Here is a 26,433-nt window from a genome sequence, read left to right as displayed (position 1 = left end):
AAAATTAAGAGAAATAATCATGAGTACTGAAAGAGTATTTTTAAGTAAAAATCTATCAGCCTGATTAAGAGGATATATTGTCCTGTTATTCCACTTCAAAACAAAAACGTTAAAATTAAACATTTACCATTCTTATCTCAGAACGTTCAATCACATGTTGCAAGTTGTGCAGAACTCAAATATGCAGAATGAGCATGGGCAAACCTTTCACTGTTAAAGCAAATGTTTACACTTGTCTGTTCATTTTTTGAAGGCTTTCACTGGGACTTTGATCTGTCCAAATTATTTTGCAAAGTCCACATGCATGTCACAATGGATATGAATGACACAACAAGGTAAATTAATTTTGGTTGATGAAAAATGATGCTTTTATTAATATATTTTTATTGAAGATTTTCCCCCATTTTGCAAGCAATGCCACAAATCCTCAAGAATTGGTATAGTACAGCATATTCATTTTCCACAAAAAGTCATCACAGTCAGACATGACTATAGGCACTGACTCGTGGTGCTCAAACCCAAGGATCACTACACTTCAGGCGAGGAGCTGAGAAGGTGGGCCTTTGTGAATAATCTCAGCCAGAACAGGAATTGAACCCATGATGTTGACATTACTAACAGCATTCAGCCAACTGAGCTCCCTATGTATATGTATATGTGGAAATACATAGAGAAAAAGACAAGAGAGCACCAACGCAGTTGGTTTGGGTTATTCATTACAAGCAAAGCCTCCAAAGATATCAATAATGAAAGGATGTTTCAGAGACTGTGGGGAGAACAGGATAACAAGATAGAAGTCATGAGCACACCCTCGCTTACAGGATATTAGAAACAGAGCCACTTAACTTGTAGAAAACCTTATAGGAGTAAGTCAGACAACACAAAGCCCAACTTCTTGCAGGACAGGCAATAGCTGGTCCATCTGAAAGCTCCTCCCAATAGCCTCACAGTTGGTCCAGTGTTGCTGTCATCTCCTCCTGCATCTTCAGCAGCTGAGGGTGAAGTGATCACAGACACCCAACATATAAACTGGGGCCAGCTGAGTCCTCACCTCCAGTTGGCCTCCGCATGCCAGAGGTCTCGGATGCTCTCTCCTGCACCCAATCTACATCAGCCAATGAATCATGCTCACCAGAGAATGACCCAGATGTCTCACGAGTAACTTGACCCACCGATGTGAGAGTTTCTGGAGTGTGAGTTGAGGTGGAAGCTGATGCAAAACTAGTGGAAGAAGCCCCTTCCTCCAAGGAGTCTTCCTCCAGACAGCTTGGAAGGCTCCTCGGAGGAAGTGGATGAAGGGACCTCCTCCACCAGTTTTGCATCAGTTTCCACCTCACAACTCACACACCAGAGACTCTCACATCGATGGGTCAAGTTACTCGTAAGACATCCAAGTCATTCTCTGGTGGGGGGGAGCAGCATTTGGGGCTGCGATGCCAGATGGCCACAATACATCAGGGTCCCTTCCTGCAACACAGGACACAAGGTTAAGTGCAAGGGAGGGAAAGAAATCTTAGCTGCACGCAACTTACTTGATATCTCCAACAAGTGGAGGATTGGTAGGTGTTCACCTCTATACTCCAGCCTGACCATGCTGTCGCTAATTGTCCACATGTTCTCCTCTCCCACAATCTCCAGTGCCCACTCCTCAAAAGGGGATGAGGATCCAGGTCATAAGCACACCGCTCCCTATCTTCCCCCTCTGCTGGCAATTATGGGTATTCTTCTCTTGTGGGGACAGAAGGAGCCATGTAAAATCTGATGGCACAAGTCCTGCAGGGTTTTAGGAGTAGCCCTCAGAGGACAAAGTTTATGGTACTGTTGGGTGGCAAAGGGAGGTCTTTGGGGCTCAGGGGCTGGAAGCTTGCAGGGTGCTGGGAGTGGGGGGATCTGTGGGTTATTTAGGAGGAAGATGCTAGATAATGTTAAACACTCACCCTTGCTGCCCGGATGAGGTCATTCAGTTTTCTGCAACACTGCTTCCCAGTTCTCCTGGTCAGTGCCCTGGCACTAACACATGCTGCTGCCACCTTCCAGGCTATATTTCCATCCCTTCCCCTGGAATAGCATCCTGCTGGGAGTAAGAGGGTGTCCCACCTTGCCTCTACTGTCTCCAACAACGTGGCCAGGTCAGTATCTAAAAATAAAGCAGGGAGCTATCTTCCTGGAGGCCATTTCTTCCTACACTACCTGTCTGTCTGCCTGTCTGTCTGTCCAGCCCTGGGATTTTTAATGGAGCAGTTTCTTGTTAGGGCAGATCAGCCGCAGGCAATTTGGGCGAATCATGCACTCGTTAGAGCATTCCAGCGAATTTAAAGCAGTTTGTCTTGTTACCATGGAAGGGAATTCAAGTCAGCAGTAGCAAGTGCGCTGATGGAGTGGGGGGTGGTGTGGAATTGTGCCTCTGTGGTGACTAGGGGCAGGGGAGAGAGATCATGCCAGGGCCAGTGGGGGTGATGAGGAGGCCATGTGCCAGGGGTCTGGGGTGGGAGAAAAAGGGGGTTGGTAATGTTGGGGGGGCATTTCTGCTGTTCGTGAGTGGGAGGCTATATCTGGCCCAGGGAGGGGGGTGCATTCTGTCAGCAGAGCTGTTTTTATTCCGCTTTTCCTGCTCATGCACAGTTTGTGGCTCCGATTTGAGCTGCTGGCTGTCTGACAAATTAGGCCCTGCCTACTGCCTCTAGCGGCAAGAAATGGTCAAGCTCTTGTTTTCAAAGACTGTGTGTGCAAAATTGGACATGAAAACTCACCGAAAAATGTATCAGGAACTCTCCCGTTTTCACACTGGCTGGACACTTAGAAACATCTTGTAAAATTCCACCCACAGTCTTTTCCCAGAACATGTGCTCCTTCAGCAAGTTTACACAAGTCTGTTAGAGATTCTTTGATGCCCAAAACAGCAACACAGAAAAAAATTACAATTTTCATAATTAATGTACATTAGAGCAAAACATTAGAATTCATTCCCAGTAATACTGCTGATTCACCCTTAAAATGCACATTGGTGGATAGTCAATGCCTCAGAGCAGCTGTAGCCTATGCGAATGTTACTGCCAATTTATGGAGTGAGCAGATCTTAAAAAGTCTGCCTCTGGTGTGGGGTAATAGCAAAATACAGACGTGAAAGGAAGCAAGCACTAAACAGAGTATCTACCAGGTTATAAGTAGCATCATATAGAGATAAACATGAAGCCTGAATCCTGCTCAACACTACAACAGATGAGTTGTAAATTAGGCTCCCAATCCAAACTGTTCTTGCTGGATTAGTTTAAACTTGAGAGTTTGGTGCCTGCAATCTATCACACTTGGAAGGATTTGAAGAAAGTGTTCAGCTTCAACAAAGTGCCAAGGTAAGCAATGAGGATCATTATCAATTATCTCATGTTATTTTCAACATTTTACACTCTAACCTGCTGAGATATATCATCATGGGCTTCAATGAGCTGTTTTATGATACCAATTCATGGGTCATTGAAGAAAGAGTTTTGTTCCAAATATGAAATGGAGAAGAAATTAGTTAGATCATTGCACAATGCGTTACAAGCTAGTCTAGACAGACTTGCAGTTCCTATCACCAGGCAAGGGTTTTCTGCTGTTTAATCATCTATTATGGACTTCCTTCAATGGAAATAAAAACCAATAGTATGTAAAATGGCCTTCTGTACTGACTTACATCATGTGTACAGTTGAGGTATTACTTATGGATTTATAAATTCTAAATGAATTTACATCTTCCAGGTTAATTGGCCTTTAATAAAAATGTAAGTATGGGTTCAGTATTCATGTGCACCACAGCTCTTACGATTGAAGGATTGTGGGCAAACATCTGTGCTTATTTTGTTAATGCCAACCAATAACACAAGTTCACTTTAAATGTGTGAACTAGCTCAAACACTCAGAGCAAATTAAACCTGATAATTTAAGAGTCTTGTTACAATCCTCCCTAACATCTAAGGTTATTCACATCTTGATTAATGAATAAATTGAGTTTGTCAGTCACCATCTGACCATTAGCTTTGAAATAACACTCCTCAGGCTGTCAATAATTTTAATTTAGTTTAAGAAGGGAGCAACCTGGATGTTTCTTAAGGTATTTGAGACACATGATTGACTGAATTTTAAAGTGATTTAAACGCTTGTTTCTCTTTGAATAAATGCAGCATTTGTTTTTCACAGACATGCAAGTGAGTTTTTTAAGGCAGCTCACACAAATGACACTATCAGTATGAAAGCCTTATTGATAAGTGAAGATTTTGACCCCTACGTTCGAGGTATATGTTTATGAATTAAATGCTCGACTTCTCTTGGCTTTATCGCATTAATTTTGCTTTCTCTTTGCCAATCGCTTACCACTCCAGAAGCTGATAAAAATCTCTGGATATTTGCCAGTTCTGTTGCTGCTTCAGAACAGATGCATGAGTGTAGTCCAGGCTAATAGATCCAGGTATGACTTATCAATCCTGTTCCAGATAAATTCATCTCTGGCACTCTTGCCTGAAAACTCAACTGAGATTACAACTCATTTTATAGAGAACCGCTGAAAACACTTCCCAAGCTTTGTCTTACAGATTTAGCATAGTTCAGCCTCTGTCCTTTATTCCTTATATATCCTTACCACTATCACCAACCAATACAAATAAATGGGTTGGTTAGTCTAAACTCTGCAATCACACAATGCACTAACTCTTTAATTAATATCTTAAGAATGAGAGGGAGGAAAGATAAACGTCCCTTTGATGTAACATAAACCCAGGAGAGTAACAAATATCCAATGTTGTGATATTTTAAGAGGAGAAATATATTCATGATGCAAGCATACTGACAATACAATTTGTAGACATGGGATAAGCTCATAACCTCCCACTAATTCTGTTTAGGTCACCATAGACCAGATTAATCTCAACAATCATAGCTACATCTCTTGGGTTATCTATCTAGCAGTGACTGAGTGGATTTGCCTTGTAAGGTGAGAACCAGCATGGAGACATTGTTATGTCTATTGTTACCATCTACTATTACCATCCAACATTGTTACCATCTACTATTAGGACATTAACAAAGCACAGTGTTAATAGTTATTCCAACAGTTATCCCTGTAATTTTCACTGAGACTATAGTCTTCTCTTGATTTATCAAACAAGTTACTGCTTAGGAGGCCATTGTTTGTTATTCCTTACTTGGTAAATAATCTTCATTGCAAGAAAGAGAGACATTAAAAACACCCTTGACATTCCACGGCATTATCATCTCTAATTCACCCACCATCAAATTCTGGAGGGTTACCATTGAGCAGAAATTAACTAGAGCAGTTGCCGTTATTGGCACAGGTCAGTGGCAGGGTGATTTATGGTGAGTGACTCACCTCCTGGCTCCGTAAAGCTCTTCCACAAGACACAATCAAGAGCATGATGGAATATTCCCTGCTTGCCTAGATGAAGTCAGCTCCGACAATACTCAAGAATCTTGAGACTATCCAGGACAAAGTAGCTCACTTGCTCATGACCCATCCAACAACTTAAATATCCACTCCCTCCACCAGTGTAGGGTGTAACAAGACAAGTTCACCAGACCAACTCACCAGTACTTCTTTGAAAGTACCTCCCAAAACTGTGGCCTCCTAGAAGGTCATCTAGAAGGAGAAGAGCTGCAGACACAAGAATCACCATTAGCTGCCAGTTCTTCTCCAATTCACCCAGCATCCCAATTTGGACATATTTGCAGCACTAGCTCAAGACCCTGGAACTCTACATTGAGCAGCATGTTAGTAGTTCATTCATCACATGGATTGCAGCAACTTGAGAAGAAAGCTCACCTTCAGCTTCTCAGAGGCAACTCAGGACAATTCAAATTTACTGACCCTGCTCGTGACGTGCACATCCCAAGAATGAATTTTTAAACAGTGTCATTTAGCTTGACACAACTGTACAAAGGTGTTGAACTGATAGATTCCCTAAAGTCCAAGAGGTTTTTGAGAGTTTTCTTGTACTCTTTCCATCTTAAAGTTTTAAAATTAAGAGAGATTTCTGTTAAGTGACTACAGAAGATTGTTTTCTGTGATTTGTTTATGACTAACGAGAGGTCATCAATTTTGGTATTGCTATTAAGGAGAGAGGTTGGGAAAAACATTCTTTATACAGACAGTTATTACAAGACCTATTTATTTACATACGGAGGAAATGAGTATTACAGCTTCTAAGGGAGGAGAATTTAAAGTTTTAAAGTTTATTTATTAGTGGCACAGGTAGGCTTACACGAACACTGCAATGAGGTTAAAGTGAAAATCCTCTAGTCACCACACTCTAGCACCTTTTCACATACACAGAGAATTTAGCATGGCCAATGCACCTAACCAGGAAGGAAACGGGAGGACCCAGAAGAAATCCACATAGACACAGGGAAAATGTGCAGACTCTGCACAGGCAGTGACCCAAGCTGAGAATCGAACCTGGGTCCATGGCGCTGTGAGGCAGCAATGCTAAACACTGTGCCACCTTGTGCTGTCTCACAAACATTTGAAGCAGGGGAAGATACAAAGCTATGGAGAAAGCAGAACAGTGGATTAATTATGGATTGTGCAAGCATGAAGCTGGCATAGATATTGTGGACTGAATTGTGTTCTGTGCTGCAAACCTCTTTGGCGCTAATTGTTTTGATATTCTTCCATGCATTTGTTCAGAAACTAATATTCAAAAATACCGTTTAAAGGGAATTTAGAAGAAACAATACTGCATTCAGCTTTGTTCAACGGTAATAAGGAAATTGCAGAGTTAATCCTGGATAGGATCCCATCACTGATCAATGAACCCATGACGTCTGACATGTACAAAGGTAAAATACATCATGTTTAATGTTGATTAGGGTACAGAGTAAACAGCACAGAAGCATTAATTTACCAATAAGTCCTGTAAGTACGTTTACATTATTATTTTGTATATATTTTCTAAAACATTTGGTAAAATTACTATTATGGGATCACTAAATATGCAAGTAATTGGCAACAATATACAATCATCTTTATAAAAAAATTGTTATCTGTCAATAATGACACTTTAATGTTGTCTGGCACTATAATGAATTTAAATCTTTGAAATACTTGACTGTCGCCAATATTAAGTCCTGACTAGGTTTCTCGTTATAATGCATCCGTCCTCTCATCATCCATTATTCTGCAGTTGTCCAAATTAGTATGTTTGAAAGACCAAGCAGGAATGGTTGGTAATGTGTAAAATTGCACTTTCAATACTTGAAACAACAACAAAGTGGGACCAGTAGGGAATGCTGTCTTGGGTAATTGTAATCCAACTCTCAACTGACAATCCACAAAGTGAACTTCAGGCTCAATAATATTCATTTAGATTCAACCGGGAAGGAATTAAGCAGGGGTGGGATGCTGAGGAGGGGAAGAGGGAGTGGTGCTTGCATTCCTGGTCATAGAGTTAAGAGGAATCTACCCAACACTGTTCTAAATCAGCAGATGGACAATTCATATTAATTAATATTGGCTGTGTCCAATCAATTGTCTGTGCACAGGACTGTGTCACCTCACAGAATAAGAACAGCATCCTTGAAGTATCACATCAAATAGAGGGCAGAAAATATTTGTACAACATAAAAAACGATTTGACTACTTTAGCATACTGTATAACCTATTTTTATATTCTGTGCATATGAATAAATTATTTCTGATATGATTTTTCAATCCATAGGTGAGACACCTATGCACATTGCTGTTCTGAAACAAGATGTGGAAATGGTTAAGGAACTATTGAATCGAGGTGCTGATGTGGTAAATGCACGTGCAACAGGATCCTGCTTTGTCCCTGGGGAGGAATGTCAGTGCTATTATGGTAAGGCCTCTTTTTTGTTCTCTTAGGTAAGGTGAGATAAATGAAGTATTATAGTAGATTGCCAAAGGTTGAGGATTGTTATGTATCTGTGACACAATTATTTAGTTGTTAGTGGGTGTAATGTTTCAATAAATCTTCAGTAACCCTTTATTACCCACCATCATTCCCAGTTGTTTGAAAATGATATCTGCATAATTAGTACCAATAAATTTGCCTTCCTAGCAGCACTATTGCTGCACCTACACCAGATAGATTGCAGCAGTTCAAGAAAGTGGCTCACTGCCTCTTTCTCACGGGCAATTAGGAATGAGAAACAAAATGTTGGCTTAGCCAGCAATGCTCACACCTGATGTTAGAACAATAAAAATGACTTGTTCCTACATCCTCGTTAGAATTATACCCTTCATTTTATTTAGTCCCTCCTTGTTCTTCCTCTCAAAATAAATTTCTTCACATACCTCTGCAACCAATTTCATCTGCCACATGTCTGCCCATTCCACCAACCTATCTCTGTCCTTTTGAAGTTTAACACTATTCACCTCACACATTTCTAAGTCTTGCATCATCTGCAAATGTTGACCCTGTGCCATGTACACCCAAGTCTAGGTCATTAAGATATATCAAGAGAAGCAGTGGTCCTCGATCTAGCCCTTCTCCAGAAATCATTCACTACTCTCTAGTTTCTTGCTGCAGAGGAAGAAGGAAGAGGGATAGCAGACTTTGCCCCTACAAAGGGTATTCAGGAAACACTTTTTTCACTTCCACCTCAGCTAGGAGCAGTGCCTGAGGAGGTTAGATTTCACCAAGGAGGTAGCCGCTGAATTTTTCCACCTTCTCTGACTGAACCTGCATTTGCAGAGCAGGATGAGAATAGCACTGCCAGTGGCTATCAAGATTACTTCCATGCTAGCAGATTCTTTCTGACCTATTTATCTCAGTTTGCCATCCATCACTGGGTGAAAAGCAGGTGGGAGAACACGTTGAAATGATTTGCAGCTTGCTCTTTATGTCAGATAGTGAGATGAAGATAAGGTGGGATTTAGGAAGGATTTAGGAGGAATATATTAGCATGGATCTCCTCAGTGATATCTGTTGCAATGACCTTGGTCACTACCATCCCATTAATTTGCAGCACCATCTTTTCCAAAGTGCTCAGGAGATACGGGTGTACCGCTTCCCCACCATGAGTGAGAGAAGAATGCCAGCTGCATTGCGTTTGGTGTTCTGTCTGTTACACATGAACAGGCAAAAGTATGTAGAAAGTGTGGTTGTGGAGCTCAAAAACAATGCTAAGTGAATGAGGGCAAGATGGAACATATTAGGCACGAATCCTGATTTCAAAAGACTGTTGTTGGGTAACTGATATAGGTTTGGTCCATCGAGAATGTGTGAGGCTGGTGAGGCCTGTGGGTAGAAGATGGCATTTAAATAAATAAGTTTATTTATTAGTCACAAGTAGACTTGCATTAACACTGTAATGAAGATACTGTGAAAATCCCCTAGTTGCCACACTTTGGCACCTGTTTGGGTACACAGAGAGAATTTAGCATGGCAAATGCACCTAATCAGCAGGTCTTTTGGACTGTGGGAGGACGTGAGGAAACCGGAGCACCCAGCAGAAACCCACACAGGCATAGGGAGAACCTGCCAATTCCGCACATGCAGTAACCCAAGCCAGGAATCGATCCCAGGTCCCTAGCGCTGTAAGGCAGCAGTCTAACCACCGTGCCACCCTAAATGCACTTACAAACCTTGACAACTTGAATGAGGTCTTGAACTTTTAGAAACACTGCACCAAGGTCATCAGGGCCAGACTCCTTGAATTGACCTCTGTAGATAATTGCCCATTCCCTTCACAATGTACGTCTTGAGGATTCCCTAGCTTCCTGAGGAAGCTTCTCATCTCTCCTCCTTTCCAGCTTCTGAACCAAGTTCCTTAGCACTGCATTAGAGAACCTGTGAGAACTGACCTTGGATTGCTGCTCCATTACAAATCTTGTTCTTTCTCTGAAAAGACTTTTGGAGGCAATTCCACCAGTCACTGCAGACTGAATGCACCTTTCCTTTAAGAGGTGCAGGCTAGCCGTAATTGGTGCTAACCTGGCAGGGCATCCTGCTGAACATACACAGTCAGTCAGCAACATGTTCAACACTGTGATGCAAGCCACAATCATTGCTTGCTGCGGGCATCATCTCGACCAAGTGCAGGGTAATCACATATTGTGACCTCCTGACCCGAAAACTGGTGCAATTTCGTTTTCAGTCTACTAAGTCAGCAATTCTGCAGTCACTACTTCAGGTGCAGAATCCAATCCAGGCCAGTGAAAAACTAAAGTTTAAGAGTGCTCTAGAAATCCATTCCCCACTTTGAGAATTATCTGAATGTACTTTGAGCTTTTAACGCCACATACAATAATACAACACTCTCATCCATTTCCTTGTAACATTAAAACACAAACAACCGCAGAGTGGAACCCACTATGACGTAGATTAACTGGGCTCTGACAGCTCTCTGCAGCATTGTAGACTTACTTGATTTAAAGCGGCAGTCTTGCATGTTATTTATTAATTTGGCAACATTCTTGTGATTTTCATTACTGCTTTCCCACGAGCTCCCATTGATCTGCTAGTAGCCTCAATTAAGTGTCTCACTCAGACTGCACAGCAGTGTTTTGATTTGGCATGGCAAGGTGAATTATAGCTCGGGATGTTTATGTTACATCTGCAAGATTAACAGCAGCAGCAGAAATGATTTTACTGTCTGTTTTTATCGATGATAAGATTTTTGACCACATATTTTCTGACCTCTAGGTGAATACTTGTTGTCATTCGCAGCATGCATTGGCAATGAAGAGATTGTCAGAACTCTTATCAAGCATAGTGCCCCATTAGAGGCACAGGATTCCTTAGGTAAATATCATTAGCCATCAAGTGCTTCAGTTTCTTCTTCATCTGTCATAGAATCATGGAAACATAGAAAGTAGAAGCAGGAGTAGGCCATTCGGCCCTTCGAGCCTGCTCCACCATTCAGTTTGCTCATGGTTGACCTTAAATTCAATATCAACATCCCCCCTTCCCCTTCATCCTTTTAGCCCCCAGAGCTATATCTATTTTTTTTCTTGAAATCACACAATGTTTTGTGTCAAATACTTTCTCTGGTAATGAATTTCACACATCCACCGCCCTCTAGGTGAAGAAATTTCTCCTCACCTCAGTCGTAAAAAGTTTACCCCTTATCCTCAAACTATGACCCCGAGTTCTGGATTCCCCCACAATCGGGAATATGACTGTTTTATTCATTTGTGGGACAATGCTGCCTGGCCAGCATTTATTACCCATCCCTGGTTGTCCTTATTCAGAGGACGGTTGAAAGTCAACTACATTGTTGTGGCTCTGGAGTCACATGTAGGCCAGACCAGGTAAGGACAGCAGATTTCCTTCCCTAAAGGACATTAGTGAACCAGATAGGTTTTTCCGACAATTGACAATGGTTTCATGGTCATAAAACAGTAAGCAAGCAGTTAAGAAGGCAAATGGTATGTTGGCCTTCATAGTGAGAGGATTGAGTATAGAAATAGAGACGTTTTACTATGGGTGTGGCCACATTTGGAGTATTGTGTGCAGCTTTGATGTCCTTATCTGAGAAAGGATGTCCTTGGGAGTGCAAGGAAGGTTTACCAGGCTAATTCCTGGAATGCAGGACTGTCATATGAGAAGACATTAAGTCAGATTTTTTTTATTGAATTGAAATTCCGTCATCTGCCATAGCGGGATTCGAATCCCAGTCCCCAGAACATGAGCTGAGTTTCTGGATCAATAGTCTAGTGATAATACCACTATGCCATTACCTCCTCTTATTCTGAGATAATGCATTCTAATTCTAGATTCCTCAACCAAGAGGAAAAGGCTTCCCAAAAACTAACCCATCAAACCCTTAAGAATTTTATATATTTCAATGAGATCACACCCCATTCTTTTAAATGCCAGAAAATATAGGCCTATTCTATTAATTATCTCTTCATTGGACAATCCTCTCATCCTGGGCATGTTTTCTTTCTTTAGCAAAATTTCATGCTTTTAGAAGTTAATCTTGACATCATTTCTCACAACGTATTTATTTATCTTTTGACTAATGTGATGAACAGATTTTTAATCAGTAAGGAATTCAAGTGTCATGGTGAAAAGCAGGAAAGTGGAGTTAAGGACTATCATATCAGATCAGTCATGATTTCACTGAATGGCACAGCAGAATGGGCTGAATGGCCTACTTTAGTTCCTATGCCTTATGGTCTTTCCAATCTTCATCAAAACCACAAGTTTTATCTTTGTCTAAATTTCCCAATTTAAAAATATCTCAACCACTATTAACACAATTTAAATTTAAATTCAAGTAAAAGGCTATCTGTAGCATTAACTATAAACCTTCTTATTTCAAAGGGTGAGAATGTAAACTTCTTTGCTTTTTTTTATTAATTCATGGAACATGGGTGTCACTGGCTGGTCAGCACTTATGGTCCATCCCTCGTTGGGATGAGTGGTTCGATACACCATTTCAGAGGCAGTTGAAAGTCAACCACATTGCTGTGGCTCTGGAGTCACGTGTAGGCCAGACCAGGTAAGGGTGGCAGATTTCCTTTCCTAAAGGATATTAGTGATCCAAAGGGATTTTTCAAATTATCGACAATGGTTTCATGGTCATCAGTGGATTCCTAACTCCAAATATTTATTATTGAATTCAAATCCCACCATCTGCCATGGCGGGGATTCCAACCCAGGTCCCCAGAACATTAAGCTGAGTTTCTGGATTAATTTTCTAGTGATAGTAGTATGGGGCCATCACCTCCCCACATGGGAATGTGTTGACAGCCATTTCTAGAGGGAAAAGCTAACTAAAATCTCACATAGGAATAATTGGGTCAGGTTTAAGCATATTCAGAACAACCTGAATTAGCCATGTTGAGTTGTCTTGGGATTTTCAGCCTGAATGAAGAGCTCACTCGTAGATGCATCACAAATACTCACCTAATTCATTTATCCCAGCATGTTTTGAATACAGAGGAATCCACAAGGGATACATGGTTATTTCTTAATTTCTCTTCAGAAAACAAACTACCTCTGTTTGATTAGAAATTAGAATTCTTTTGGACAGGTAATACAGTGCTTCATGTGTTGGTTACACAATCGGAAAAAAAACAGAAATATTCCATGTATGATCTCATCACATCACTTGTGTCTGAGAAACAACAGCCGAGTCTTGAGAACATTGTGAATAATGATGGCTATACTCCACTGAAACTTGCAGCGGCTGAGGGCGATTTGGAGGTAAGTCAATTGCAACTTTAAAATGGAATATGAAACTATTGTTAGCTAAACTGTACACAGGCTGTATATTTAAGAAGCCCATTCATTTTGAACATACATTAATTCAACAATAGAGTTTCTTGTGAAAGTGAGTTAATTTATAGCAACATTTCACTGAAAGTTCTCTAAAATACCTTACATTGAACCAGATTCTATTGTATCTTTTCAGTACATAGTCCACCCTTAGCTGCATTAATCGCACAATATGTTCCAATACATTCAGAATTATTGCCTGCATTGACATATGATTGTTTTATCCCCTTTCCAATGTTTTGGCCATTAATATTCTATACAGTTCTGTGTATTTTAAAACAACTGTTGGAAGAAGGTGCTTTGTGAACTGTAGTTAAAGTCAAATCTGTTCAATTCTTTCTGTTAAACGATTTATTACTTTTCATTTAGTAATTGTGCTGATTCATTAATCAAACCTTTTTGTAGATGTTCAATTTTTTGGTGCAAAAACAGAAGAAAATATACTGGACAATGGGGACAATTTCTTACTGTGTCTATGATCTCACCAACATTGATACATGGGGTGACCAAAAATCAGTTCTGGACATCATAACAACAAGCAGGAATAGAGAGGTAATCAGAAGAATAAACCCGTCTTTAGTATGTTGTCATCACCCTTTGTACTGCACGTTTGTGTGGGGTTATTTTCTAATTTCTTTGACATTAACTCCTTTACTAGAAGACTGCATGAACAAGCATTTACATTGTTAATATGTATGGACATCTGGAGAAATTGTGACCTTAGTGGTGATGGCTCCCTACTTCAACTCTGTTCAGCACCTCAGCCAGAAAACTTTAACTTTGATTGATTTCCTAAAATATATTCTCAGTTCTCAGCACAGAACTCATGCTGTATAATTTGTTTGCATAGTTACTCTTATTTTTTGCCGCTTTGGGTGCCATTTCAGGTTCAAAATGGCATCCAAACCACATGCACACACTTCCAATTGACCCATACAGATTCTATTTTATGTAGCACATTAATATGGTGCTGGGAGTTATGTTCAGGGAATTGTCAGCTTGTGATGCCAACAAGTGTGTAATGCTGACTTGATTCGAGAAGCGCAGTTTTCAACCTAAACGCTTCAGTTAATGCCCTATCTCATTCTTGCATCTCGGAACATGCAAACAGCAGGAGGAAGAACCGACCAGCAGCACTATTTAAAAAGATAATACACCACTTTTAGGTTAGTTACAGATTGATTTCTAGTTGTTGTTGAGGTAATAGAAGTGATCAGAGATTAGTTTTGATACTGAAAGTTGGTGAAGGCTACAGGAAGTGGTTGACACAGGGTCAAAGACTTGGTTCTCACTTCAAGCATTCTGCTCAGAACACTTGTAACTAGTCTTTGAGATGACAGTCTCTATCCCCTATGCCTGCTTTGAGGAGGAGCTGCCTGAAGGGAGAGATGGAGAGAAGGACTCAACAGGAGGCAATATTCATCTGGGAACTTCAAGAAACATTTCTTCCACATCAGATTTATTGAGGAACAATGTACAGTGTCTGTGGGTGGAATTCTCCCATGATCCTACTGGTGAATTCAAGGGGTGGATGGCGGAGGGGAGAATTCAGCAGGAGTCCAACAGTTTATTTTATGCCAGCATGAATTTCCTGCAGGATCTTCCGCTGCTACCCTCTATGGCAGATCGGGAAACCCACTGGAAGCCGCCATGAAATTGACTTGCATCCCGCTAATGGAATGCAGATGAAAGCCTGATTGGAATCTGGTATACACACTTGACTCTCTGTGATACCAGTGGGAAAATACAAATCACACTGGAACAATGTGATGTACAATAGTCAGGACTCACCTGATCAATGCCGGTGGCTACCTTCAGAGTTTGGGATGGAGTCAGCCAGCATCCCTGGACCCAGGAGCACAACATAGGGTAGGGAAAGATCATCTACAGTTGTTCTTTGAGGTTCAGTGTCATTGAGGAGGTTCATCTTCCAGCCTCAGAGTGTTCCTGGAGGTCCACCTCCTTTTTTTCAATGATGGGTCAATGAGGTTGGGTGCCTTTTCAATAGGGTACCAATTGTAACAAGCTGTGAGGATCAGCTGACCCCGAAAACTATGTAACCAATGACAAAAAGATGTGGTGGTCAGCTAACCAGCTGACTCAGTATAAATCATAATCTATTGGCAATTGAGGATAGTTTGAAATGGCCTAGGCTAAGGCCTCAAGTGTTGGAGTAATGAAGTTTCTTTATTAAACCATTTTATTTGATTAATCTGTTTTGTTTCATTTTATTGCTTATAACTGAGCAGTGCCTTCTGCTGGATGAACATTGTAGGCAGGCATGCAGCCTCAGAGAATGTGAAGGCTACACTATGATTAGCTATAAAGCTGAATGAGTGTGAAGTTCTTTGTGTCAGGCTCCTTCAAGGCTGGAGCTAATGGCATCTCCAATATCACGGGGCTTGACAAACACTATTGTACACTTTTTATGCAAAGGTAGTACAAGTACATTGCATTCTAGAGAAGCAGGCAGAGCCAGCTTCTACAGGGGAGCAGGCTTTCCTATGTTACAGCTGTCACTGAGGGTATACTTGTCACTTTGTAGATACCGCATATAAATTCAGTGAAATGCTTCAACTCAATATCCAGCTGGTTTGATCTTTATGATATTTTGGCAGGATTTTCCAGCTGCCCTCACCCTGAAACCAGAAAACCCCACCTGAGGTCAATGGACATTTTCATGGTCCACCCCTTGCCCGCTATGATTCCTGCGGTAGGCTGGAGGGGAAAATTCACCCCAATGTATCAGGCAGGTCAATGCCAAGTATCCTGACAACAATAGAGATGCCTTCATGCTGCAGCAGTCCACTCTACCATTCGCATTTCAGCCACTGGGACAACCCAGCAGAGAGCTACTACCAGCTAGCTCCTGATTCCAGTGTACAATCCACGAACACGTGGACAACATGTATGTCACCACGTGAGGGAGTGAAAGTACTTTCTCATCATTAGCCTCGTCTTGCTCTTCCACGTTTTGTCTCTGTATCAGTATCTGCTCAGTTGGCTGTTCTTGGGTATTTGGAAAGATAAAGTGATGAGAATATGCTTGTGATGAGGGGAAAGGAGAAACAAATAGGTTCGTGTTTCCACCAGGTGCAGCTTGTAAATTGAAAGTGATTGTGGGATTAGGAGAGGTGGTGGGTTAGTCTGAGCGTACAATCACATTTGATTGTCTAATGATGGTAAGCACCACCTCCACCCTTTGAGTGAGGACATGTAGCTGTTATCTACCCCTTCTCTACCTGTCTATGGGCCATCTCGTCCTGCAAGAGAGGGAGAAGTGCATCAGTGAATGTGATGCAATGTGTTTGGATGATGTAGATGTCATGGTTGATTTGCTGGCAGTATGTATGTGTGATATGTATGTGAGGCTTGCAGTAGTGTTAAATATATGAGGGCGAGATATGAATCTTGATTAATAGAAATTGTGACTAAACAAGTGACAGAAATGTGATGCTTCCAGAAGTGTTTGAAGTTAGTGCCGCAGTTGGTATAATGTAGCATTTGAAGACATATTCACTGATCTACATGTGAGGTCATTAAGCTTCCCAGGCTACTGCATCCAAATCCTCAAAGCTGAAGTGTTGGTATTGACCACTCGGGCTATTGTAGTGCCTGTCTGCAGGGTATCCTTGTTGCTTGTGGATAGAGTACTTCTCTCCTCCTGTCCAAATCCTGCGCAAAGGCTTTTAGTGTTACATCAGAGAACCTTGGAGCCTGCTTTCTGCCATGCTGTACAAGTCTTGTGTCTCTCACAGATCAAACTCCAGTCTCAAAATAGCTTCAACATCTGACCCAGTCAAAAAGCAGCTCCAGTTTAAGTGGTTTGGGGTGGCTTAAGTAATGCTTGAGCTCAGGCTGGCTCCTCACAACTTTGCATCCGGTGTAGATCCAGGGCACACCGAGCATTGGCTGTACGCTGCAATCATGTTTCTGCGCAGACAGCACTAAGTTTGTACGCTCCCTGAATTAGAAGCACTGGACACAGTTTAATCACATAATATAGGTGGCGCATAAAGACCAAAACATGCCACCTCATTTTTGAGTCTTATTGAATTTCTTGGCCTAGAAATTTAAATTAGTTTCTCGATCGATAATGAAATCTCACATTCTAGAAATATTTTTGCTGTTAGTTCTTAACTTAGTACACTGAGAATTTTTAAGATGGAGGAGTAAGAAACACCTCAGAATGAGGTAACGGCACTTAACATGGCCTAATAATGATCATCAAATAACCACAAATGAATGTGGGCAGCACAGTGGCACCATGGTTAGCACTGCTGCTTCACAGCACCAGGGACCCAATTCAATTCCCAGCTTGCATCACTGTCTGTGCAGAGTCTGCACATTCTCCCCCTTTCTGCGTGGATTTCCGCTGGGTCCTCCGGTTTCCTTCCACAGTCTGAAAGAGGTGCTGGTTAGGTGCACTGGCCATGCTAAATTCTCTCTGTGTACCCAAAGAGGCGCCGGAGTGTGGTGTCTAGTGGATTTTCACAGTAACTTCATTGTAGTGTTAATGTAAGCTTACTTGTGACACTAATGAATAAACTTTACCATTTTCATCACCTTGAAAGAAAAGTACGCAATAAGTTCAATATGTAGTCCAAGAAGATGCAATAACAGCTGAGAAAAATGATTACATTTCCTCATTTTGATTATGTATCATTTAATTGATTTTTGTACACCAATCCTGATGGTAAATGATTATTCTGATCAGAAGTATTTTTTTAGTCTCTGTGCATTGCCTATATTTTGTGGAAGATATTTGAACACTTCAGGTGTTATGTTGAGGTAAGCTCAGACCTGCAATTCCTTTTCCAATGGAAAATAAGATATTTTCATTGGAATTAGTGACAATAAAATTGACGGAGCACAGATTATCCATGGTCCTGCACTGTCAGTTATGGTATATGATTTAATCTGCAAGTGTACCTGACGGGGAAATCAATAAGCAATGGCGGTACAAGTATCTATCCTGGTCAGTCTCCCTTATGTAACATTAATCATTTTCTCATTGCTGATCATGATAGGCCCTTGATGCCTTCTGAAATTTAATGATTTTGTATTCTCTAAAGAAATGATGAGATAGGAATTAAGTTGTTTTCTTTGTAGGTTCATAAACTCATTGATGCTAAACCAGTGAAGGAATTGTTGCATCAGAAGTGGATTTCATTTGCATACAAGTATTTTCTAATGTGGATGTTTTCCTATAGTATGTACATCACAATATTCACCATCTCAAGCTTGTACCGGCCCCTGAAACCAGTTCCACCTGGCCAATTTGGTGACTACATAGTTAAAACACAAAAGACTCTAGCAGTAAGTATGGTACAGTATTAAAATATCCAATACTTTATATATTTGTCATGCCAGCATTTTAATGTTTGTGAACTGGTAAACACTTGGTGAAATAGAGTAACAAATCACTGTCACCCTATAATGAAGACTTGAATGGAGAATGAATGACCTGCCACACATGGTCCAAGAATCTGCACATCCAGTTTGAAGAAGTTAAAATCAGACATCCTGGGCAAAATTCTCTAGTCCTCCCAACCGTTTGTTTCCTCATCGCAAGAGCTGGAGCAGTGTTTGCTAACCACAGGATTCTGCAATCCCGCTGCTGTTGATGGAAAGTCCCATTGACGTCACTGCACACCAGCGGGAAATCTGCAAACGATGTTGTGCTGCCATCGGGCCCAGAGAATCTTGCTGGCATGAACGGCCGGAGTTTTCCAGCCTGTCCCTGCTAGAAATGTTCACATTTTGCTGGACTCCTAACATACTTTATAAGAATAATTGATGTCAGGAATTGTAGGCTGAAGCAGTTAATTAGAAAAGTAGGTTGGTGGAGTACAATGTTCAATTATCACAGTTATGATGCGAAAACTGTCAGTCTCAGTTGTTAAAAGCATTTCATTACAAATTGATGATAGGAATGCTGGCGCTAACAAGTAAATATTACTTGAATTCAGACCAACTGATCATACTTGCAAGTCAAAAAAAAGTGAATGCACATGTTTATGTGTGTGAGAAATTTATTGCAAATATTATGACAGTCGAGTTCACCAACTAGTTTCTTCTCTATTAGCTGATTATCTATTCTTTCTAATGAGTTAAACCTCTCTGGTTAACCTTCCTATTTGATTATCATGCTTTCCTGTTGTATGGAAGAGTACAAGTACAAATATCTGTTAGGTTATTTGGACAGAAATGTAAAGATTTGAATATCATTATTCACTGATAAAACCCAACTGAGAGGAATTAAAACCCACTGGCATTAATTTAAGAGACTGCAAAATAAATAGGCTCAGAGAACTGGCTGACAAGGCATCTGCAGTTTAAAGCAGAGTGCAAATATAGTTTTCTAAATACAGTGGAGGCAACAAAGTTATCTGGCATAGAATTATATAAATCCTTAAATTTGACTGAACAGATTAACAGTCTAAGGAAAATGGAATATATTGAGCCAACGGTTAGGCCACCCCTCAATAATATGTGCAATTTCAGATTCCTTAGTATAAGAGGGATACAATAACTCTCATAAATAATGATTGACGCTAAATCCGTTACAGCATTTGAATGTTTGAATGATTACTAAAAGAGGTCATGGGGCAAAAGCAGGAAACTGGGAAGGAACAGACATAACCCTGGAAGGCCAAGGAGAGCCAACTGATCTGCTGTGCTCAGCTTTCCTTCAGGCAGATTAAACAGTGACACATAAATGTGAAGCAGTTACATAATTAAAAACTTTGCCAGCTAAATCGACTGCAACTCCAAATGACATTCTCACACAATAGGCATCACTTTATGGCACATAACTGAGTTAGCATTACTAATAGGTATTATCACTCAATGTTTTTATGGTGCCTGTGAGTGTTTTCTAAATTCATATTATATTCAGTACAATTCATGTTCAGTGCCTTTTTTTTTAATGCTTGTGTGCCATGCCAGAGAAAGGTATTTGCAGTAACCATTGTAATTTAACTAACTAAGTTAATATTTTAGGAATCCTATCAAACCAAGGAAGACTACTTGCGACTCCTGGGTGAGCTGATAACTATTGTTGGAGCATTGGTAATACTCATCAGTGAGGTAAGCTGAGAAGCAGTTACTCTTTATCAAAAACCTAAAGTAGGAACTTGCCCACTTGCTCCAGTACTTGCTGCAGTAATATATATGCTATATAATGGAAACATTATCTTTGTTTCAGATCCTTTATCTGTACAAGATTGGTCCAAAAAATTACTTTGGGAATACATCAATTGGAGGACCTTTTCCATTACTACTGTAAGAATGTAATTTTTTTTATTCAGCTTTCTTGTTTGTGGGAATCTATTGGACTGCATGTCAAAAAGTAATAATTGCTGATGTTCTGGCTTCCCACTGCCCAGGCTGCATGACTAGAACAGTTGTTAAAGAACTTGAGTTTGCAAATCAGAGGCTTAATGCTGATTTTAGGTCATCAATATAGAATTTGGCAAAAATCTAGGCTGTGCTCTGTGTTTCCAGGTTTATTTCTGTCTAACCAGTAGTCCTTAGAGAGTTGACTGGTGAGCAGATCAAGTTTTAACAGGTTAACTTAACCTAACTTGGGCGGCACAGCAGCACAATGGTTAGCACTGCTGCTTCACAGCTCCAGAGACCTGGGTTCGATTCCTGGCTTGGGTCACTGTCTGTATGGAGTTTGCATATTCTCCTCATGTCTGTGTAAGCTTCTTCCAGGTGCTCTGGTTTCCTCCCACAGTCCAAAGATGTGTGGGTTAGGTTGATTGGCTATGCTAAAATTGCCCCTGAGTGTCCAAAGATGCGTAGATTAGAGGGATTAGTGGGTAAATCTGTGCGGATATGGGGGTAGGGCCTGGGTGGGATTGTGGTCGATGCAGATTCGATGGGCCAGATGGTCTCTTTCTGCACTGTAGGGTTTCTATGATTCTAATGTGGTACCAAGAGGACCAGATGTGCTTCACCTGGTAGCTCCACGGGACTTCTTTGGATGGCATGGTGGCACAGTGGTTAGCACTGCTACCTCACAGTGCCAGGGACCCAGGTTCAATTCCCAGTTTGGGTCACTGCCTGTGTGGAGTTTGCACTCTGTCCCTGTGTCTGTGAGGGTTTTCTCCAGGCCTTCGTTTTCTTCCCACAGTCCAAAGATGTGCATGTTAGATGGATTGGCCATGCTAAATTGCCCCTTAGTGTCAGGGAGACTAGGGTGGGATTGTGGTTGGTGCAGGCGTGATGGGCCAAATGGCCTCCTTCTGCACTATGATTCCACTGACTGCTCTCACTGATTGCCTTCCCCTCTGCCCCCTTGCCAACCACTGGTCTGAGCTGAATGTTTTAGAGAGAGCCTCAGTCAGCTAGCTGCACCATGATGCATGATTGGTGTCTGCAGCTTATGTAGTTTAGACCCAATTTTGAATGCCCTTATCCCTACCCCTGCCACTGACTTCCTTGTCCCTTTCCCCATTCAGCCCTGGCCTGGATCCCTGTCTGGGTGCATTACCAGCAGCAGCCATTGCTGTTGGTGGCACTACCTATAATGGAGATCTGCCAACCTCTAAATGGCTGGCAGCTTTTGGTGGTGGGATTTGTACCCTCATAGAAGTGACGCTGATTTCCAGCTGGGATGGACTCAAGTTCCCATTGATGGGAATCATGTATGATTCTCATCAGTGTGGGCCTTCATCAGCGAGGCCGCTAAGACACGTAAGCCTGGACTATTATGTCCCAGGCTCACTAATCATATTGAAATCACCATTTTAATAGATTTAAATATTGTAATCAGCCTCGCATTCTTCCAGTTGATCTCATTGGAAATCTAGGCCTGGTGAAATCATGAAAGCCAAGAAACAGAGTGCCAATCTGGTTTTTCGCTTTTGGCGAGATCTAACCAGCTTGCTCTGCCCATCAACCTACAGGACAAGCCAGTAAGATTGCCCCCTTCAACTATTTGCACATAACAAGGTGCCAGAAAGAGCAACTGGCAAGTAACCTAATGAGCTGCTTTAATGATGTAGCTTGAGGGACAAATATTAGCCAGGGCATTAGAAAGGATCCTCTCTTATTTGAATGCTGGCCACTTGAACACGTAAAAATCTCAGTTTAATGTCTCACCCAGAAGACAATACTTTTTACAGTGCAGCAGTTCCCCACACTGAATTGAAACGGGGTTTATACCCACAATCTGCACTCATTTAGGAATAATACTACTGAGCTAAGGCAGGATATATGTAATAATTCCATGTTGAATATATCTTTGACTCTTTATGATATTGTGGGTGGCATGGTGGCACAGTGGTTAACACTGCTGCCTTGCAACATGAGGTACCTGGGTTCCATTCTGGCCTTGGATCACTGTCTGTGTGGAGTTTGCACATTTTCCTCGTGTCTGCTTAGGTTTCCTCCAGATGCTCCAGTTCTCTCCCACAGTCCAAAGATGTGCAGGTGAGGATGAATGGCTATGCTAAATTGTTACTTAGCATCAGGGGGACCAGCAGGGTCAGTGTGCGGGGCTATGGAGATGGGGGCTGGGTGGGATTGTGGTTGGTGCAGACTCGATGGGCTGAATGGCCTCCTTCTGCACTGTGGGGATTCTATGTCTCATGATGTATTTCCCTTTTGATTCAGTGCATAAATGTTAGATTACTGGAAGTGAACATAGCAAGACTACTGGTATATTTTTATAAAATTTGAATGTAAAATAGTTTAATTACTCACCCAGGTTTGACTTTTTGTGAGATCATGGTGCATTTTCCTACTGTTCCAGGGTCTGTTACTCCCTTTTGATTGCCGTGGCAGTCATCATGAGAATCCGTGCTGATGCTGGAGAAGCAGTTCCAATCTCCTTTGCTTTGATTATTGGATGGTGCAACACCATCTATTTTGCAAGAGGTTTTAAAACTTTTGGGAAATTTTCGATTATAATACAAAAGGTAGGAAACCAGGCCAGGGTCATGTAGTAAAGTCTGACAGGACCTATAACATCACAGGCCAGAATTTGCTGTCACAATAATGATGAGATTAATGGTGCTCACCATTATTCATATGCAAGTTGTACAGCGACTTCAGATGAGGGAAGGGCTGATGGTGGAACAAAGATTCTTCTTATCATCACCAGTAAAATTAATTCATAAATGTTGTGAAGGAGAGTTTTTGAATTGTCATAAATTTGAATAAAGATCAGTCTGCTAGGAAGTATCAAAAAAACTGCTGTTAATATATTTCTTGTTGTAACAAATATGTTTGAGGATATTGAGTAAAATTTCTCAGTTCCATTCTGGATATTGCACTGGTGCACTTTCGTTGTTTAAGTTAATCTACCTAGGACAGCATGGGTGGCACAGTGCTTAGCACTGCTGCCTCACAGCGCCAGGGGCTAGGGTTCGATTCCTGGCTTGGGTTACTATCTGTGCGGAGTCTGCATGTTCTCCCCTTGTCTGTGTGGGTTTTGTCTGGGTGCTCCGTATTCCTTCCACAGTCCGCAAAACAGGGCTGGTTAGGTGCATTGGCCATGCTAAATTCTCCCACAGTGCACCTGAATAGGTGCTGGAATGTGGCAATTAGGGGATTTTCACAATAACTTAATTGCAGTGTTAATGTAAGCCTACTTGTGACACTAAAAAATAAACTTGAAAGCTAAAAAAACCCAACATATATTTGTTAATGAGTCTAGATAAATATGTATTTTAATTTATTTAGAGCATCAATTTACATATTTACCCTTTGTTTTACATTCTTTATCAGTCAGCTTGTATATGGAGAAGGGCACTGTAAAATAATTCATGTTAAAAAGCACAATTGTATCTGAGCATCACTTTTGTTACTTTCATTTTCTTACAGTTAATATTTGGAGATTTTATGCATTGGTGCTGTCTGGTATTTATCTGTATCATTGGATTTACCTTCGGTATGTGCTTCTTCTAACAGATAGTCAGTATTAACTCTTTTCTAATTAAAAATGGAATGGCAACTTGAAAAGGGTGGTCTGGTTTCATATGTTAAACTGTTGCTGGCTGTGGAAAGAAACATGAGAATAGGATAGTGCGTGCTCCTCCCAACATCAATCTTCTGTAGTTTTTAAAAAAGATGTTTTTAAAGATAATTGTAGACGCAGGACATAATAAGCATAATCTGTGAATAACAGCCAGAATGTTGGGTGAGAGAATCACTTAATCCACTGCATTAAAACAATAAGGTTCATATATTCAGTTTCAATAACTGACACATTCTCTGTTGTTTAGCTCTGTGTTCCCATTCTATGAATGTTTTCCAAAGTCCTGCTCCAAGTATATATGACTTAATGTTAGTTGTTATCATCAATACTTTTGACTTCAGGTACAAAAATAACAATGATTTGGCGAGATATATTCCAATTTCTGATTTTTTTTTTGTTGTGTAAGGGTTACTAATCCATCGTTTTCTGTTCTCAGCCTAGTTTCTGATATAATAGACAGCATGGAAGTCCAGAAGCTTGAATCTAATTTAATCAATTTTATTTATGTTGATCCTGGGTAGATCTTACTACCAACTGACAACGTAATTAAAAAAACATTTGGGATTCTGCAGTGTTGCTAGAAGTCTTAATTGATATGCTGTGTATTTTCTCAAATGACTTTGTGTTGTATTTCTTTCCTGCAGCATTTTACCTTATGTTTCAGACTCTCGATTTGGCAGATTATCCATACTTTAGAGATTTTTCAATGACATTGCGCACCACATTTGAACTGATGATGGGATTGATGGATATTCCTCTTCCTTATAATAAGCCTACTCCCAACAACATATACATTGCCTATGTCATGTACATGCTTTTTGTATATCTCCTGCTGTTAAATCTGTTGATTGCAATGATGGATGATACATATTGGAGAATTGCACCAGAAACAGAGGAACTATGGAAAGTACAGGTAAAGCAAGCTTTCTTTTAATGTTTCTTAGCCATTGCTGATTAATAAAGGAGATGGTAAGCAAATTATGTGATCAGAAGGAAGGTAAGTGATCTGTTGAGATCCAGCACTGCTTGTCCTTTGGAATAGATCAATTTACTTCAAGACAAAATCAATTGCTGCAATAACTTAAAGAATTAAAATCAGGATTCTTTTAACTAGTAGGAGAAAGTCTATTTTGTAATCACCATAACTTGTAAAATCGGAAGTTTTTTTTCCAAACTGTTCTTTTTGATTTGTTTTATTACTGTAACATGGATTGGTATACAGTGAAAAGTATTGTTTCTTGCGCAAGCGTGCCATTCATGGAGAACATGGGGAGAAGGAAAGGAGAGGGTGCAGAACAGTGTTAAAGTCATAGCTAGGGTGTAGAGAAAGATGAACTTAGTGTGAGGTCGATCCATTCAAAAGTCTGATGGCAGCAGAGAAGAAGCTGTTCTTGAGTCAGTTGGTACGTGACTTCAGACTTTTTAAAATCTTTTTCCCAATGGGAGAGGTGGAAAAAATACATGTCTGGGGTGTGTAGGGCCCTTGAATATACTGGCTGCTTTTCTGAGTCAGCAGGAACTGTAGACAGCATCAATGGATGGGAGGTTGGTTTGCATGATGGACTGGGTACATTCACAGTCCTTTGTAGTTTCTTGTGATCTTGGTCAGAGCAGGAGCCATACCAAGCTGTGAAATGTGCATCTGTGTATCTATCTGTGCATGTACTGGTGTGTGCCTGCATGTGTGTATGTGAGCGTAAATGGAGAATCAGAGCATTTATGTATATTGTCCAACTTTATTGTTTATTACAAATCAATTTCCATTTCAGATTGCAGCAACCATTCTGCTTCTAGAACAACGAATTCCATCTTTTCTGAAGATCCGCTCTGGGGTTCCAGGGAGGTCACTGGGCTTTGATGATGACAAGTGGTACATTGGGTATTTAGAAAATTACATTCCAAGATGTTTCTGTTCATAACTTCTGAGTCATAAATATATTCCCTTTATCTAAACTGCTTTTTAAATACAGGGTTGAAGAAATTCTTCCTGAGACAGAAGGAGGAGCCGGAATGAGCACGCAGAGATATTCACAAAATATAAGATGGGATGTGGTTAGAAGAAATCTTGGAAAGATCATAAACATGAAAGATTCTTCTGAATCTACCATTTTATAGGAAACAGCATTAGTGAATCAATCATCTTTTTCTTAAATGATGAATGTTTAATTGAAATCTCTAAATCTTTGGTGTTAGTTATTT

General features: G+C 40.7%; 1 protein-coding gene across 1 annotated transcript; it reads left to right on the top strand.

The window, feature by feature from the left end:
* The first annotated feature begins 300 nt into the window (after positions 1-300).
* LOC145341473 (transient receptor potential cation channel subfamily V member 6-like) lies at positions 301-26,433 on the top strand. Its single transcript, XM_080186439.1, has 15 exons — positions 301-335; positions 4,177-4,271; positions 6,706-6,828; positions 7,707-7,847; positions 10,659-10,757; positions 12,997-13,169; positions 13,647-13,793; positions 18,354-18,560; positions 20,247-20,333; positions 20,452-20,528; positions 23,008-23,173; positions 24,081-24,147; positions 24,879-25,147; positions 26,004-26,113; positions 26,205-26,433. Exons 1-15 carry the CDS (start codon positions 301-303, stop codon positions 26,347-26,349), a joined length of 1,941 nt encoding a protein of 646 aa, XP_080042565.1. The 3' UTR covers positions 26,350-26,433.

This window comes from Carcharhinus amblyrhynchos, chromosome 3 (assembly GCF_965287045.1).
Source record: "Carcharhinus amblyrhynchos chromosome 3, sCarAmb.v2.hapA, whole genome shotgun sequence".
Taxonomy (NCBI): Eukaryota; Metazoa; Chordata; class Chondrichthyes; order Carcharhiniformes; family Carcharhinidae; genus Carcharhinus; species Carcharhinus amblyrhynchos.
Note: the sequence above shows the minus strand (reverse complement) of the source record. Positions and strands in the feature narration are given on the sequence as shown.

What these genes read in the sequence shown, in the direction of transcription:
- LOC145341473 (XM_080186439.1), top strand. Translation starts at nt 301, where the DNA reads ATGCATGTCACAATGGATATGAATGACACAACAAG. An exon ending in AAACACAAAAGACTCTAGCA is followed by an intron (nt 18,561 to 20,246) that starts GTAAGTATGGTA and finishes TTAATATTTTAG; the next exon opens with GAATCCTATCAAACCAAGGA. An exon ending in TTTCGATTATAATACAAAAG is followed by an intron (nt 23,174 to 24,080) that starts GTAGGAAACCAG and finishes ATTTTCTTACAG; the next exon opens with TTAATATTTGGAGATTTTAT.